The sequence below is a fragment of the Mercenaria mercenaria genome, chromosome 11 (assembly GCF_021730395.1).
Source record: "Mercenaria mercenaria strain notata chromosome 11, MADL_Memer_1, whole genome shotgun sequence".
NCBI lineage: Eukaryota > Metazoa > Mollusca > Bivalvia > Venerida > Veneridae > Mercenaria > Mercenaria mercenaria.
In genome coordinates this window covers 17,044,920-17,063,237 of record NC_069371.1, presented here as the reverse complement: position 1 = coordinate 17,063,237, position 18,318 = coordinate 17,044,920, and the positions used below count along the sequence as shown (strand labels likewise).

The window sequence follows — 18,318 nt, the reverse complement described above, 5'->3', positions numbered from 1 at the left end:
AGGCTGATTGGTCATGCAGAGTAGGTGACTCCTATTGATTTTGGGGTCATTCTGAGAAAGGTCAAGGTCACAGGGGCCTGAACATGGAAAACCATTTCCGATGAATAATTTGAGAACCACTTGATACTTCAAGGGATGATTGTTTATGCAGAGTAGATGACCCGGATTGATTTTGGGGTCAGTTAAAGGTTAGGATCACAGGGGCCTGAACATGGAAAAACATTTCCGTTCAATAACTTGAGAACGACTTGACTCAGAATATTGAAACTTCATAGGATGATGGGACATGTCAAGTTGATGACCCTTATTGAGTTTGGGTCACTCTATTAAAAGTCAAGGTCACAAAGGCCTGAACCTGGAAAACCATTTCCGGTCAGTAACTTGAGAACTTTTTGACTCGGAATCTTGAAACTTCATAGGATGATTGGACATACAAAGTAGATGGTCCCTATTGATTTTAGGTCACTTCATTAAAGGTCAAGGTCACAGTGAATAGAATATGGAAATCAATTTCCAGTCATTAACTTGAGAAATATTTTACCTAGAACCTTCAAATTTCACAGGGTGATAGGACTTACAGAGTAGATCACCTGTATTGTTTTTAGGGTCATTCCATCATAGGGGGCTGAACATTGAAAACCCTTTTCAATCAATAACTTGAGAACCACCTAACCCAGAATGTTGAAACTTAATAGGATGTTTGGACATGCAGAGTAGATGACCCTTACTAAGTTTGGGGTCAATCGATCAAAGGTCAAGGTCACAGGGGATTGAACATGGAAAAACGTTTCCAGTTCATAACTTGAGAACCACTAGGTCCAGAATATTGAAACTTAGGGGGATGATTGGACATGTTAAGTAGATGATCCCTGTTGCAGCCACCACCAGTTTCTCTCTGACTTTTGCTCCTGTCCCCTGTTGACTTCTTGCCTATATGACTATGCATTTGGGGAGACATGCGCATTTCTACAAAAGCATCTTCTAGTTTAGGAATTGTTTATCCTAACTTTAACATTTGTATAATAAGCTCTACTTCACATGTATTGTTATATTTTTTCTAATGAAATATTTTTGGTTTTAGTGGTCACAGACTGGAACCAGTCAAGACGAATCTCAGAACCATTCTACAGGAGGTAGATATACTACTGGTACCAAGTCGCAGTCTGGGGTTACACAGTCCAGTACATCCAGTGGAGGAACAAAAAGAAAACTTCCTAGCTGGATGTCGTCAGGTGGAAATAAACCAGTGATGACTAAAAAAATGAAATCTAACAGTTTGTTCAGATAGTAGAGAGAAAATATTTTAAACCTGGCACCTGGTTATAAAACTAAGTTTGGCTACGTGTCTCTGAATGCTACCTTGCCATTGGTAGAGTACATGACTGTGCTCAGAAACAAGTGTTGTGTCATCTCCAATCTCCAGACCCTGTTTTGCTGGAAAGCAACATAAAAGTCAAAACATTCTTTGATTTTGGATAAAATTGTGGATTGCAGACTATTTTATGCAAATGTGAAAGCTAGATAGGTACTACAATTATATTAAATGGTTGATGATATTATAATGATAAATGTACAAAATGTGTTTGTAATGTGATAGTAGCATATTCTACACATGTTAAAGCAAACTTGAATATTAGATTAATTAAAGCGGATTAATCAATTTGGTATTGGTCATAGTATTTATATGCTGTAAGTATTTCAGTCATTTTTTTGTTGTTTTTTTTGTTGATTTTACGTCGCACCAACACATGATAGGTCATATGGTGATTTTCCAGCTTTAATGGTGGAGGAAGACCCCAGTTGCCCCTCTGTGCATTATTTCATCACGAGCGGGCACCTGGGTAAAACCACCAACTTCCGTAAGCCAGCTGGATGGCTTCCTCACATGAAAAATTCAACGCCCTGAGTGAGGCTCGAACGCACATCGATGAGGGGCAAGTGATTTGAAGTCAGCGACCTTAACCACTTGGCCACGGAGGCCCCTCATTTCAGTCATTTATCTGATTATTAAACCATACACAAGGGCAATGAAAATGTCAATATAAAAAGACCCTGCTGGAGTTACTTCCACTGTAATGAAGAAAACATATATATATATATGAGAAATACGACAGAACAAACATCGGATAGGAGCAATTTAAACTGAAAAGAGATCAGAAAATTTCTGTGCAGTATAACAACACCTTTGAACAGACACCTCTACAAAGCCAAATTTTCATTCCTTTGTATAACATTCTTATTAAAGGAGTATGCAATAATTCCTTGTATATGAGATGGACGAATTTTTTCCCAATGATAGAATTTCTTCAAACTTTGATATTGAAGGACAATCATCTAAGAAACAAAAAAAAATGCATTAAAAATCATAGGTCACCGGTATGGAAAAATATATTTTTTGGAAAATTCTTGCCCCGAATGAATTCTAGCATATACCTTTAAATCTCTCTAGAGCAGCAGCCTCTCTGCAACAAATCCGTTAAGTTTTTCCCCAAAGGTACTGTATGACAAGGTTGCATCAATCTTCACCTAGCTATTATAAAAGTTTTACAAAGATCTGGTAGAAAAACTTGCCTCTGGTGTGTTGACTATAAAGATGTATGTCAAAGTGACCTACTTTTTGCTTATTACAGTGATGTAATGGCGAGGAGTTAAACTGACCAGTGTTCCTGGATTCTGAACCAGCCTGTTCTCTACAAGTAACTGCCAACTTCTTCACATGAATCAGAGGTGGAAGATGAATGCTATCCAACACTTTTATAAAATATATGCCGAACCTGTGGCCCTTAAATCAGTTGGTCTGTGCTCTCCCTATTGAGTTAAACTGGTGGGCAACTTTACACCCCTGTTTCAAACTTAGCTGGATTTTATAAAGGTTACAGTCAGACCAAGTTTCATAGGGTATAATCAAGTAAAGTTTTTTTTCTAGGATTGCCCTCGTGACCAAGTTTACTTCCTACCTGGTCCAGTTATGAACTTGTCCAAGATTTTATTGAGGCAAACATTTAGACTTGGTTTTTATTAAAATTTGGCCCAAACTGTAACCTCTGGTGTTATAATAATGTTAATGACAAACAGACAGTGGAAACACTACAGCTTATCTCTAGCACATTGTGCTGAAAGCGCTCTGGTGATCTAAAACCAAACATGAAACAAATGTTCTAAATTTCTTCCCAATGGAGAAAAGGATTGTACTGTGTACCTTAAAAACAAAACATTTTTCCTTCACATAAAACAAGAACAACATAGTCTTATAAATTTATTACTAAACTAGATACAGTATTGCAAGTTACAGTTAATATCTACCTATCGTTGTACTTGACATTTATATATGTATTGCATGTATCCTGCACCACGTACATCTGAGATGAAATCTCTTATAAAAAATTACAGACAAAACACTGATACAGTTTTTACCTTGTAAATATACAATGTATATCTTAGCAGTTTAGAGCAAAGTAGGAAAAGATGGTACTTTTTTGCTGTTACATAACTTATTCTTTGTCCATGAATAAATTCCAGCTACTGCTACAATACAATTAAAATATATACTAAAATATTCATTAGAAAAAAGAAATTTAGAAAAGAAAAAAAAAGACTGAAAGTAAGTATAACAGGATACGTCCAATAACCTGTAGCCTGCTGGCGGCAAGTGATTTTACCTTTACGACCAGTACAGACCAAGAACAGGCTGTGCAGGCTGATTATGGTCTGCACTGTTCGCTATTTAGTCAGTAAATTTTTAGTGAATACCCCTTCAAATAATAAATGGTATTGCCCAAATTGAATGATGGACCGGTCCATTTCAGAACTTTAAAAGGCTAAAGGCTAAGGTAAAGAAATTTGGCAAATTCTGCCTAATTACATATTGTCAATCCTTCTTCAGCATTTTTCAGCCATGATTGTATTTTACACAGTTAAGCAAATTTTCATACCAACTGCTTACTACCAAAATCTCATACAGAAAACACGTAAACAGAAATTGTCAGCTGTCATTATGGATCCACTACTTTAACCCTGCTATATTTCTAAAATAGGCTGGTCCATCATTCAATTTGGGCAGTACCATTTATTATTCGAAGGGGTGTTCACTGAAGATTTACTGACTGAATAGCGAACAATGCAGACAATGATCAGACTGCACGGATGTTCAGGAAGACTGATCTTGGTCTGCACTGGTTGCAAAGGCAGAATCACTTGCCACCAGCAGGCTAAAGGTTAAATCTTTGAACAATACTGTAAAAACTGTACAAGTTTTAATATCTTAATCTCTAGTTTCTTTTCTCTTCCACAGAAAAAAAAATCATTTAGAGGAAAATAGACCAAATGTAAAAACTTCACGGATGATCCTAATATGCAAAAACAAAACAAAAAAAACTATTTTAGCATACAGAGATGATTTTTGGAAATTACATCTTCCCAGTAATGACTTCTCTTGTTGTATGACACACATTGTAATTTCATACCTGTAGTATTATAATCATTTTTTCAATAAGCATCTTAGATGTCAACCTTTAAATTATTGTGATTCGTGTGTAGCGAGCATATATCTAAATTTATTGCACAGTTTTAACAGCTTGTATTTTTATGAAAAAGAAACGAGTATTTGTACACAATCAAGTATTGAAAGCTCTCATATCAGGTATAACAATCTTCTGTAAAACTTAACACTGACACACCATGAAACTATGTATTTGTTAGCAAACTCTTTTGCAACATGTTTCTTTTAAAGTTGAAAACTGCTAAATCTATGACTGTCATAAATATATTCTTGTGCTATCTGACAATTATTTTTATGTTAAAAAGATCTATGTTTCCAGTCTTGAATTTCTATCATCTCTGTGTACAAAAAATGTCTTGAACTCTGACTTGTTGAATTGCTGCCATTTAAAATAACGCATTATTAAGTAAATATGTGACTGTCACAAAAAAAAAGTTATTACCGGTACATGACTGTACATGTATACATATAGCTAAAAAAGTATAAACATGCATATGAAGAAACAACAGATTATTTAACAAAAAAAATTACAAAACTTGTATAAATACTTTTATACTACATGTACACCACTCAGTTGTCACCTACCAAAATTCTGAGGCTAAACGTAAAACTTTGTAACTCGCCGAACTTAAAGAACAAGTTACTAATTTTCCGTTTTCCAACCCTTGAAATGTACTTAATTGATCTGCACAACTAACCCACCATTCTAATATTTTCTCATGTTCTCATAGAGCTGAACCATTTGGAGAAAGTAGAACGATAATACCAAGAGTTTGTTTTTTTCTTAAACCATAAACAAAACAATAAATCTGGTATAATTCATTACTGAAGAGATCATACAATAGATCAAAATATTAACCGACGGGCTAGCTTGTTTGATAAGTGTACCAGTATATGTCAAACTATTAAACGATGGGCTAGCTCTTTTGATCAGTGTATATCAGGGTTCGCACAGGCCTTGAAAAGTCCTTGAATTTGGTTGCAACCTTGAAAAGTACTTGAATTTAGTGTTGCCTTGAAAAAATGCAAAAAGGGTACTTGAATTTGACTGAAAGTCCTTGAATTTAGGCAAACAGCCTTGAAAATCCATTAACAGTTTCTATCTGTTGTCAAAATCATATGTTATCGGTGTAAAAATGAATAAAAAAACTTTTTTTCGGCAAATTTAAAATACGTTTGTGTAGGAGTACGAAAGGTCGCCGGTACGAGAGCGTGTATCCTGTACGGTACGGGTTTTATACTAAACGTTTGTGTATGACGTCACTAGAAACTGTGAAAATGGCAGCGTCCATGGTTTTGTTGAAATGGGTAAAATCGGGAAGAAGTGTTCGGTTCAGCACAAGTGGGTAGGAAAGTATCAGTGGGTAAAATCCACGAGTAACCAACACAAAGCCCGGTGCACGCTATGCATGAAAGATATTGACTTGACAAACATAGGTGTAAGTGCAATAACGTCGCATGCTAAGAGTGCAAAGCATAAGAAAAACGAGGAAGTGAGATCGTCGTTGGCATCGTGTGGGGTGGCATTCATTCGGCAGGAAGGAACTTTCAATGTAAAGAGTGAAACTAGTGCTGGCAGTAGCCGAGATATCAACAATAATTCAACTCTACCTCCCCCATCCACTCTTGAAACTGATGGAAAGTTCTGTCACTGGTATGACTATCCCACCCCCACCCACTTCAGAAACTGTTAATAGACCCCAAGGGCCAACAAGGATTAATCAGTATATTGTGAAGTCAGGATTACTTAGGGGTTGACATGGCCTGCCATTTTATTAGTGGTAACAGTTAAATACTCTAAAATCTAAATCTAAAATGTCTGTATTTGGGGATTGGTTAAGGATTGACATAAACTGACATTAATTTTTTTATCAGTGGTGACAATAATTCATTTAGTGTGTGTAACTGTATGTGGAGGCCATTGTTGTTAAGAAATGAACTGTGTTTTCTAGTCAGTAATGAAACTATTTAAGTTAGAAACTAATACATAGTTATCGTGTTCATGAAATACATTGTCATAATTGTATAATTTGAACTGGGTCTGGATTTAAAAAAAAATCCTTGAAAATACAAATTTAATCTTAAAAAGTCCTTGAATTTTGGTAAGAGAATTTTGTATGAACCATGTATATGTCAAAATATTAACTTACTGGCTGGCTTGTTTGATCAGTGTACATGTCAAAATATTAACAGTTGGACTGGCTTGTTTGATCAACATTGGGACTGGCTTGTTTGATCAGCGTGTATGTCAAAATGTAAAGCTTGTTTGATCAGTGTATAAAGCAATGTAACCTTTATGGCAGAAACTGTCGTATTCAAGGCCCTACGCGTGCGTAAATATATTGTGCAAACATTAAAACTTTTTGAGAACTTGAGTAAACATGCACCAAAAAAAATATAAAAATTAAATACCTACAAAATTTGTAGTTCTTGGAAAAAAACATGTTTAGGTGTATATAACATACCAATGGTGCCAAAAAAACTTAATATTGCAAGAGTAAACCAGCTGGTTATGAATGATCAAACACAATACAAATACTGAATATTGGACAATTTAACGCAAAAAAATTCGGCAAACTGTCGATAAAAATGGAAGAGATGCATGTAAGAAAACTAAACATAGAAAAAAACATAATACTCTCAAACAACATGGCAAGTGCTTACAAAGAGGTAGTAACAAAATTAATGAAAAACTTTTTTGATTACAAAATGAATCTCATTGTTTTGATAGGTGGGTAAAAATAAAGAGTTAATATCAGTGCAAATGACTTTAAAACATATTTCATCAATGAAATGATAAATGTTTAATTCAGGAGATTAAATACTGCAGATCAGATATTTTTCGTGATAGTTTTATATCTAAATATAAAACAAGTTTTTTCAAGATTAGCTTTATATCAATCAATACACAAAATTTCTAAAGTGGAGATTTTGCATGGCTTCAGAAGCAAAATAATGTAATATTATTTCGCAAAAGAATGAGTGCAGATTCCTTGATACAAAACAAGAGGACCATGATGGTCCTGAATCGCTCACCTCTTCCCACATGACCCAGTTTTGAGTGTGACGTCGTTTTTTCTATTATTTGAAATAGTGACCTAGTTTTTGAGCTCATGTGACCCAGTTTTGAACTTGACCTAGATATTATCAAGATAAAAATTCTGACCAATTTTCAAGAAGATCCATTGAAAAATATGGTCTCTAGAGAGGTCACAAGGTTTTTCTATTATTTGACCTATTGACCTAGTTTTCGAAGGTAGGTGACCCTGTTTTGATATTTACCTAGATACCATCAATGTGAACATTCTCACAAATTTTCATGAAGATCTCATGAAAAATATGGCCTCTAGAGAGGTCACAAGGTTTTTCTATTTTTATACCTACTGGCCTAGTTTTTTAAGGCACGTGACCCAGTTTCAAATTTGACCTAGATATCATCAAGGTGAACATTCTGACCAATTTTTATGGAGATCCATTCACAAGTATGGCCTCTAGAGAGGTCACAAGGTTTTTCTATTTTTAGACCTACTGACCTAGTTTTTGACCGCACATGACCCTGTTTCGAACTTGACCTAGATAACATCAAGATGAACATTCAGACCAATTTTCATACAGATCCCATGAAAAGTATGGCCTCTAGAGAGGTCACAAGGTTTTTTTATTATTTGACCTACTGACCTAGTTTTTTAAGGCACGTGACCCAGTTTCAAACCTGACCTAGATATCATCAAGGTGAACATTCTGACCAATTTTTATGGAGATCCATTCACAAGTATGGCCTCTAGAGAGGTCACAAGGTTTTTCTATTTTTAGACCTACTGACCTAGTTTTTGACCGCACATGACTCTGTTTCGAACTTGACCTAGATATCATCAAGCTGAACACTCAGACCAACTTTCATACAGATCCCATGAAAAATATGGCCTCTAGAGAGGTCACAAGGTTTTTCTATTATCTGACCTACTGACCTAGTTTTTGAAGGCACGTGACCCACTTTCGAACTTTACCTAGATATCATCAAGATGAACGTTCTGACCAATTTTCATGAAGATCTTGTGAAATATATGGCCTCTAGAGAGGTCACAAGGTTTTTCTATTTTTAGACCTACTGACCTAGTTTTGGATGGCACGTGACCCAGTTTCGAACTTGACCTAGATATCATCAAGGTGAACATTCTGACCAATTTTCATGAAGATCTTATGAAAAATATGGCCTCTAGAGAAGTCACAAGGTTTTTCTATTTTTAGACCTTCTGACCTAGTTTTTGACGGCACGTGACCCAGTTTCGAACTTGACCTAGATATCATCAAGGTGAACATTCTGACCAATTTTCATGAAGATCTTGTGAAATATATGGCCTCTAGAGAGGTCACAAGGTTTTTCTATTTTTAGACCTACTGACCTAGTTTTTAAAGGCACGTGACCCAGTTTCGAACTTGACCTAGATATCATCAAGATGAACATTCTGACCAATTTTCATAAAGATCCCATGAAAAATGTGACCTCTAGAGTGGTCACAAGCAAAAGTTTACGGACGGACGCACGCACGCACGGACGACGGACACCGCGCGATCACAAAAGCTCACCTTGTCACTTTGTGACAGGTGAGCTAACAAGTTATCTTTTAATTTATTATCTGCATACATACTTTTATTGATACTATGTAATGAGATGAATTTGTGCTTTTGACTAAGTAAAATTGTATGCATCCCCTTAACATGAATATTTAAAGAAGATGACACTTATGAAAAGTATGTCACAAATGACATCATGAACCAGACATAAAATTTTGGGATGTCAATATGGTAAAATATGACATCGTGCACCTGACAACTGGCAAGTCATTATGATAAGATACTGTCACCTTAGGTCCTTATGTAAGTAGACCAAGATAGAAACGTTAAATAAACATTGTAATAACCAGTATTACATAAAAGAACATTATCAGATTAGAGTCTAGAATTTTTGAAAACAAAAATAATATGTAATTGTCCTGAACGAAAGTTTATGACAGTAGTGACAATGCAAAAATTCTTCACAATCAAATTATCGCAATAAAACCAACATGAAAAATATCCAATCTGTAGTACATATGGCATGACTATAAAGTAAAACATTTGTTAGCGGTCAAGGTAAAAAATACTATTCAATCTATTTTTATACACTGTTTTCATGTTAACTTTAAACATCAAATTGTAGGGAAAGTTCTTACAACAGATGTCAACTACACCCATTGTCCACTTCCTGGATTTCTACCTAGGAATTACACCTAGGTAAGGAAATGTGGTGACTCTGCTCAAATTCCGCTCTCAGCGATATTCCAACATAGGAGTCCCTTACTCTTAACTCTGAATCTCCCTAGTATTAATGTATTTGAGGTTGCCATATCATGTATGAAATGAAGCTTATATAGATGAAAACAAAATTATTTTGGCAAAATTTCCCAAGAAACAAAATACAGCTTAATGAGTCTTGATGTTTGATAACAAATCATCCAAGCATTTTGTTCTTGTTGATTACATTACAAAGATATACACACGAATATTCAATAAATATGTCATCAAAACTTCTTCATGTAGAGAAAATATACATACATATCATGATACATGATAAAAAAAGAACAATTTCCGACAAAAATTTATACACCAGAGGTCAGAAATCTTATATTGCAGCTGATTTTCAAAGCAAACAGTTGTGAGGTTATGATTATACAGCCTTGTTCAGAGCTAGCTCAAGTAAAAATATATTCTTGCAAGGTCTTGAGTAGAAATATGTTAAAGTCCTTGCCATTATGAATAAATGCAGATCCACTCACCCATCCACTCCTCAAACAGGTTATGATATTTAGAAATAATCTGCTGAAAGGCTTGATTGTACCAGTCCTATTCTAAAGATATTATGCTATATTATATTACTAACCCCCACTCCCCACCTGACATCCCAACACATATATTTTAACCAGTTGTTGCATCTGGATGCACACTTGATAAGAACTGCTCAAGTTAGTGGATGGCAACTGCCCGCCCACCACAGATGTTCCAATAACAGTTCCTGCTTTATGGGAATATAAAAAATTATTACGATACTTATTAAGGACTGGGTATTTACAATGAAGATAAAAACTTACAAAAGATGACACAGCTGTCCTTCCAGCCAAGTGCCCTTAGTAACCTTCTGTTTAATGGGACAAAAGACAGTTTCACCTTTTGTTATTGGTTTGATAAGCAAATCAAATGTCTGACTGATAGTGACAGAATGCTTTGTAAACTCTGATGGTTGAGGCTTCTAAAGACTCGTGCACAGGAGGTAAATTTGAGCACCCAATGTTTACATTTCAACTCATATCTAGCTCATTCTGGAATCAAACTTGCAGTTCAAGAGGAAGATTTTCAATACACAGCCATATAGAGAAAATGACCATGTTTTTCAATTGAACAGAATGATATAGAATTTGGTAGAGGGTCACTGGATTCTGAGAAGATTAAAACAAAATTTCCTGCCAGTTTCTATGACAACCAGAATTGTGCATGAATGGTCTAGATTTGACAGAATCTGAAAGGGCACCGCCAAAGGAACACTCCTGTGAAATTTGACTGAAATTGGCATTGCGGTTTAGGAGATTTTCTTGAGAGAAATTGTGGACAGCTAGTGGACAGGCATCCAACGAACCAAAAAGCTCACTATGAACACTTTGTGCTCAGGTGAGCTAAATATTTAAAAACAAAAATGACGTAAAACTCTTTGAAAAAAAAAATCTATGTAAAATACCTGGCACAAAAATAAGCTTACCATTTATCTCGATATGCTGCCAATACTGTGTTTAAATCATTCGTAAATATGTTTAAGTAACAGTGAAACTTGCAATGTGTATTATATCTGATTTATAAAACATTAGGTAATATAAAAAAAAATAATATAATTATGTTCTTTATCTTTTGACTTCAACAAAAAGTTTGAGTATTTGTTACTTCCCCTTTCTCTTACAATGACCTGGCAAAAAACTGTTTATGTATCAAAAAATATATACTGTCAACCTTGTTTCTACCAATAATACGGGAAAAATATTGGCTGTCAATCACTTTCTACTCAATAATATAAGATTTCAAAATACAGAATGAAAATGTTGACAAGAAATGGGGTTTCTAAATCCTGGGTCAATACAATACTGTCCTCCATCGTGTTTTTGAATTTTCAGTGGAGGAAGTTGCTTGGACTATCAATATCAACTGACAATTCTATCCAATGAGGGGTAAGGAAAAATTGACAAAATTTACATATCCAAAAAAGATATATGTAGACCTGCCAAGAAATATAGGAATGCTCTCAAATGCAAAATTTAAAGAGCTTAGATTCCTCTATGACTTTATAATAATACTTTTTCATATAAAAACATACCTATAATGTGATTCTGACATTATACTCTTTTACTGCGATTTTACAAATACTGTTTTATGAAAAATGCTATCAACACATTTTAAATCTGAAGAAATATTTTTTATGAGCAAACATTTGATACGTTGTTTACAATAGGCCATTTTTTTCAACTAAAAATCGATAAAAAAGAACTATTCTCATTATTTTGATATAACAATAAAAAACGTTTCTACAAAATATTTCTTCATACTATGATACTGTATATCTGATAACACTGAAATGTGTAAAACAAAAAGTATTTGTATACCTGTATATCAATGTAAAAGACTTAAAAATACTGGCAAAAATGATTAAACACAATAAGAAAGTTTGTACAAACATTTCAAATGTGATAAAATATAAACTGAAAATACCAGCCAAAAAAAAAATGTAAAAACAATCTGCTAACAGATACCATTTGGTAAATATGCACGGTTTAAAATATTGTATCTCAATACATATACAATAACAAAACATTGAAAACAACACTGATTAATCGTTTGTGAATTTTCACAATTCTCCAACCACTGGACATAAAAAAGTTTGCAGCAAAAAACATTTCCCCAGGTTAGGATGTCATCTGTTTTTTGTTAGTTTTTTACCCGCAGATGTAATGTCAACACCATTGCAATTATTGTTCTCCTTTATAAAGTTTGAACTTTGTATTTCCTACTATATATTATATACATATTTAGATATTTTGCTCTCTCTTCTGAAAACACTTGAGTTTATACAAATTTTTTCATACACAACACATAAACTTGAAAATGCAGTTAAATGTTACATCACAACCTTGTTATAGGTAGGTCTCAATGTTTGTATCTACATTCCTAGAGTGCTAAGGGTGTATTTCCAGGGACAACTTCACATCAAGTTTTCTTCTGTCATTCCTTTATATTCGAACTCTGGGGTTGTCTGGGTCCATTTCAAGACATTAGGGGTAAACTCGTTTCCATGGGTTTCTTCCTTTTCATATAAACTCTTCATAACAGCTTCAAAACACAACTAAATAAACTTTAAAGCCGTATTTACACAATCAAAGCAGGCCATTTAGCATAAGGTACATAAATAAGAAACAAAAGTCTATGATATCTTTACAAATCCAATAGCAAACATGTTATGTCTTGTATGTCTTCATAAATTACTTTGCTTACGACAGTTCCCAAAGTTTATAAAACTTTATAACTTTAATCAATTTGTACTGAAAGATGTGAAATGCCCATAACAGAAGCTTCTTTACACTCCTACATATTTCACACACTTATGGAACACTTCAAAATTGTTCTTTTGTCTTAATTACCTTTATGCAAAGAAATTTATTTCTTTTTTTTTTTCCACAATGTGAGAAAATACATTCAGAAGTCTCTGTGAATGAACAGACTAATCAGTATGCATACTTTAATTTAAGTTACGGCAAATAAATCCATGAAAGATTTTCTTTGAAATTCACAAGTTTTTCAACACTACACAGAATCAAGATAATAACTTTCATGCCTTGGAGTAGTCCTAGTCTCTGATCCCATATTTGGTGCAAAATTTGACCCCATATCTGACCCCTGAAGTTGTCCATTCCCCGCACTCTGGCGTCATAGTCAGACTGATGTCGACTTATACTGTGGATCTTCTTCACGTTGACAACATAATGCGATTGCTATAGCAACAAGTCCTGCTAGTAAAATTCCTCCTGCTACTGCACCGACAATTATATATACTGTATAAACACTTATTCCACCACTTGTGGAGGTCGCTTCATTATCAGTCTCGTTTTTACTAACGGAACTGTACGAGTTATCATATACATCATCATTATCTTGGTCTGTGTTTGTTGTGTAACCATAAATATTTGGGTCTACCTCTTTATTACGGTTGTCAATGGGTTGGTACCATTCTGTGTAATCATTGTAATTCTTGTTCTTGTCATTGCTGTTATATTCGGTACCAAAGTCGAAAGTATCTGAAAATAGATTATATGCAGAATGTTTACACAGCCAAGCTTCTTCAAATATTCTAAGGTACATTTATTAACTGAAAAAGTATTAAGTTTGATGATATTGGGAATAATAATTAAGATACAGTGAAATATCAAACTTAAACAAGACAGGAGTTCTTGGACCAGTGCATAGCCTTCCATATAACTATATAAAATAGTTGAGATAAGAAGTTGACAGGCAGATTCCCACCTTTACTTGATAAGCTATCGAATTCATAACATACCATTATGTGGTCATTACTATTGGACTGATTTAATTATTTTCATCTAAGTAATATTTGAAAGTATTCTAAACGGCTTTTAAATATTGTTTACTGAATATTTGTGTTTGTGTGTGAAGGTATTTGATATTTCTTCATAAAAACTGAAATTTGTGCAATACAATGAAAATATTGAGAATTTACTTTTTCAATTGTTCAGAAACATTCTCTCCCAATAAAACGTTACACTAGGAGACTAGAAGACTGCTGACTTTTGCACTGATGGTGCACAAATAATTTCATGTGAGCTGACAAACTTCCAAGTCCTACTGGACTTTAAATAAAATCAAGACAATATTTTGCTATAGAAAGGCAAGGTAAACATTAGACAACTGTTTTATTGTTGCAATTTATAACGCAGGAAAGATTCATACATCGATTTTCAGGAGCTGTCAGTTACTGGTTTTGAATCACTTGCCAGTTAACACTGGGTTTGAAACCCTAAGTCAGATGTAGAATGTGATGTGATGTGATGTGAGACGGCCAAGCAACTCGATTGTGGATGGTCAGTGGTACTACCCAGGTGACTCTGGAGCACCTTGATTGTTCCTCAACCATAAAAAGACTAGTAAGTGGTCATATTTACAACCTGAAATGTGTAAGTGTGACATGACATACCAAATCAATACAAGCACTATCTTACCTTTATCATATGGGAAAGGCTCATAACCTGGATCTGCATTATCTATCTCATTGTTGTAATATGGATCTTCATATAACACTTTATCTTTCTCCTTCTGCCTATCCTTTTTCTTCTTCTTCTTTTTGTCCTTCTTTTTATCTTTCTTCTTCTTTTTGTCCTTCTTCTTTTTCTTGTCTTTCTTCCTGTTGGGCTTTTCTGTTATTTCTTCTGTTGTGGTTCTTTCTGTTGTTGTTGTTGTTGTTGTAGGAGTGGTAGTTGTTGTTGCTAAAAATATTATATATATGAATACAATGCTGTCACTGTGTAAGCATTTACTGCGTTCGTATTAACTACATAAAAGTATCTTAATACGCAAATTTTTGAAGGCTATAGCGTACATGGGGTGCAAAGTAAAAACGGAATTGAACGTTACAAGTTTAAAGTCAACAAAATACTAATCACGATGTCAGAATCCCATTTTTATTCTCAGCAGCATAATTTTCCAAAAATGGAAACAGTCCGGTTACTGTAGATAATATTACTGAAAACAACTGACTCAAGCATTGCAAACCGTAAGTAAGATGGCGTCTCTGGCAAACTCGAACACTGGTTTTATTTGTTAAAGTAACTATAAACTAGTCAAACTCATCATATTTGATGAAACTTTGTAATTTCTTTATACCTGTGTTGTGTTTATTAGAACTGGAATAAATTTATGAAGTTAAATAAGGTGATATTTATTGTAAAATATGGACAATTGTCAATAGTGTAGCCACAAAACCTGGGACTCATATTTGGCTGGGACTCAACATTTTTGGGAGAACTGAGTCCCAGGGACTCAGCAAATTTTAAGAAAATGCGAAAACTGATTTAGACCAAATATATCCAGATCTACTATAAAATGCATATAAAAATAATCTCTATGCAAACATCCTAAAACTCTGCAAGGATTACTAAAATAGAGACTCCCAAAAATATTCACTTCAATACAAAACATCTGCTATGCAAATTTATACAACTTACGCGTAGTTGTTGTTGTGGTACTTGTTGTTGTTGTACTTGTTGTTGTTGTAGAGGTAGTAGTAGGCGTTGTCGTTGTTGTTGTAGTTGAGGTGGTTGTGGTAGTAAGTTCTAACACTGTTAAGTACATGTGCTGGTATTTCGAGCCGTACTCGTTCCCTATGAGACACGTGTACTGTCCGGCGTCAGCTTGGCGGACATCATGTAAAATCAGAATCTCTGGACTCTCATCAATGCCCTGTAGGAACTGAAATACACAAGTACAAAATCTGATGCTGTTATTTTCAAAAATAACAAAAATTAAATGTAGTAAAAGGGCTGATAATGTATATAATATCAATGTCATGAAATTTATGTGCAAACTGAGGACAGAATGTATACTATGAATGCAAAACAATAAAATTCCAGTTAGTTTCATCTTTAAAGCAGCATACCTCCAGATTGTTCGACAACAACAAAAAATAATTTTTTTTAAGATATCTTGACATAAATGCTGTATTTCGTAAGAAGGCTTTAAAACTTAATTACTGACAAACTTTATGTTACCGAAACACATGAGAATTTGCTGTTTTTACTACTTTTTGCAATGAAAATCTAAAAGCGTTTGTCACGCTTTTACTCCAGGTAAACTGTCTCCATTATAAATATTCACTACTTCAGCTACAGTGCTATCGGTTACGACGACGGGAAAATGTCTTTACTGCTGGGCGGTACGGGGTTAGATTCTCGATGCGGTCATCTTTTTTTCTTGATTTGGAACTTTTAAAATATGTTAGAAACAAAAATTCATATTCTAATGATCTAACAGCTGATACATAATGTATCTTGTGATCTAACAGCTGCTACATAGTGTATCTTGTGATCAAACAACTGCTACATAGTGTATCTTGTGATCTAACAGCTGCTACATAGTGTATCTTGTGATCTAACAGCTGCTACATAGTGTATCGTGTGATCTAACAGCTGCTACATAGTGTATATTGTGATCAAACAACTGCTACATGACGTATCTTGTGATCTAACAGCTGCTACATAGTGTATCGTGTGATCTAACAGCTGCTACATAGTGTATATTGTGATCAAACAACTGCTACATGACGTATCTTGTGATCTAACAGCTGCTACATAATGTATCTTGTGATCTAACAGCTGCTACATAATGTATCTTGTAATCTAACAGCTGCTACATAATGTATCTTGTGATCTAACAGCTGCTACAGTACGTATCTTGTGATCTAACAGCTGCTACATAATTTATCTTGTGATCTAACAGCTGCTACATCATGTATCTTGTGATCTAACAGCTGCTACATAATTTATCTTGTAATCTAACAGCTGCTACATAATGTATCTTGTGATCTAACAGCCGCTACAGTACGTATCTTGTGATCTAACAACTGCTACATAATTTATCTTGTGATCTAACAGCTGCTACCTAATGTATCTTGTGATCAATCAACTGCTAAATAACTTTATGTATGTTGTAGTCTATTTAATTTAGTTAATTTGAGGCTTCACACCTTCTACTTAGCTTACCAATACTGTATGATGTGATTATAGTGAATGTATGTTGAGATCTAACACCTGCTACTTAATATATGTTGTGGTCTCACACCTGAAATTTAACTTAATGAATATTGTGGTCTTACACCTGCTGTTTAATGTTTGTTGTAGTCTCACACTTGTTATTTAACTTAATGTATGTTGTAGTTTAACTCCTGCTACTTAATGAAAGTTGTGGTATCACATCTACTATTTCACTTTATGTATGTAGTTGTCTACACACCTGCTATTTAACTTACTGTATATTGTGATTAAACTTACTGTATGTAGTGGTCTAACTCCAGCTACTTAAATGTATGCTGTGGTCGCACACCTTCTATATAACTTACTGTATATTGTAATTAAACTTACTGTATGTTGTGGTCTAACACCTTCTATATAACTTACTGTATATTGTAATTAAACTTACTGTATGTTGTGGTCTAACACCTTCTATATAACTTACTGTATATTGTAATTAAACTTACTGTATGTTGTGGTCTAACACCTTCTATATAACTTACTGCACATTGTAATTAAACTTACTGTATGTTGTGGTCTAACACCTGCTATTTCATCCTGTTCTATTCTAAGCCACTGAATTCTCGCTGTTTTATCGTTGGTTACGATACAGTAGAATGTGGCATCCTCGCCTTCATTCACTGTCATATTTGAGGACACATTAGCTTCTAAAGGCCAAATCTTCTCTGAAATTAAACAAATGAATTAATTGGAATCGTGGAAAAGCAAATACTGGAACAGGTGTAAAAAATGATAAATTGGACAATTGCTCACATATGCCTAAAAACTGCTCTGTGTTATTCATTGTTAGGAACTTCTACTACTATTTGGCAGATTTTTAGAGGGGTGCAGGTATGTTGGTACGAGACGTTTCTCTTTACTCTACATTCTAACACAACTTGATTTCTTTGCCAGTAAACAAACAAGAGCTGTCATAAGACAATGCTTGAT

The 18,318-nt window shown here is 34.4% G+C and overlaps 2 protein-coding genes across 8 annotated transcripts in view; one reads left to right on the top strand and one right to left on the bottom strand.

Annotated features, from left to right (window-relative positions):
* The window catches only part of LOC123530778 (bifunctional 3'-5' exonuclease/ATP-dependent helicase WRN-like), a 108,185-nt gene extending 106,525 nt beyond the window's left edge, over positions 1 to 1,660 (top strand). For all 3 annotated transcript variants that reach the window (XM_053518655.1, XM_053518656.1, XM_053518654.1), the window contains exon 27: positions 1,082 to 1,660. In XM_053518655.1, coding sequence (XP_053374630.1) covers positions 1,082 to 1,288 — 207 coding nt within the window. In that variant the 3' untranslated portion in view covers positions 1,289 to 1,660. The remainder of the gene's footprint in view (positions 1 to 1,081) is intronic.
* Positions 1,661 to 11,561: 9,901 nt separating this feature from the next.
* Positions 11,562 to 18,318, bottom strand: part of LOC123530777 (myosin light chain kinase, smooth muscle-like) — a 96,841-nt gene continuing 90,084 nt past the window's right edge. For all 5 annotated transcript variants that reach the window (XM_053518648.1, XM_053518652.1, XM_053518649.1 and 2 more), the window contains 4 exons: positions 17,893 to 18,053; positions 15,808 to 16,051; positions 14,806 to 15,069; positions 11,562 to 13,866 (listed from right to left, as the gene is read on the bottom strand). In XM_053518648.1, coding sequence (XP_053374623.1) covers positions 13,505 to 13,866; positions 14,806 to 15,069; positions 15,808 to 16,051; positions 17,893 to 18,053 — 1,031 coding nt within the window. In that variant the 3' untranslated portion in view covers positions 11,562 to 13,504. The remainder of the gene's footprint in view (positions 13,867 to 14,805; positions 15,070 to 15,807; positions 16,052 to 17,892; positions 18,054 to 18,318) is intronic.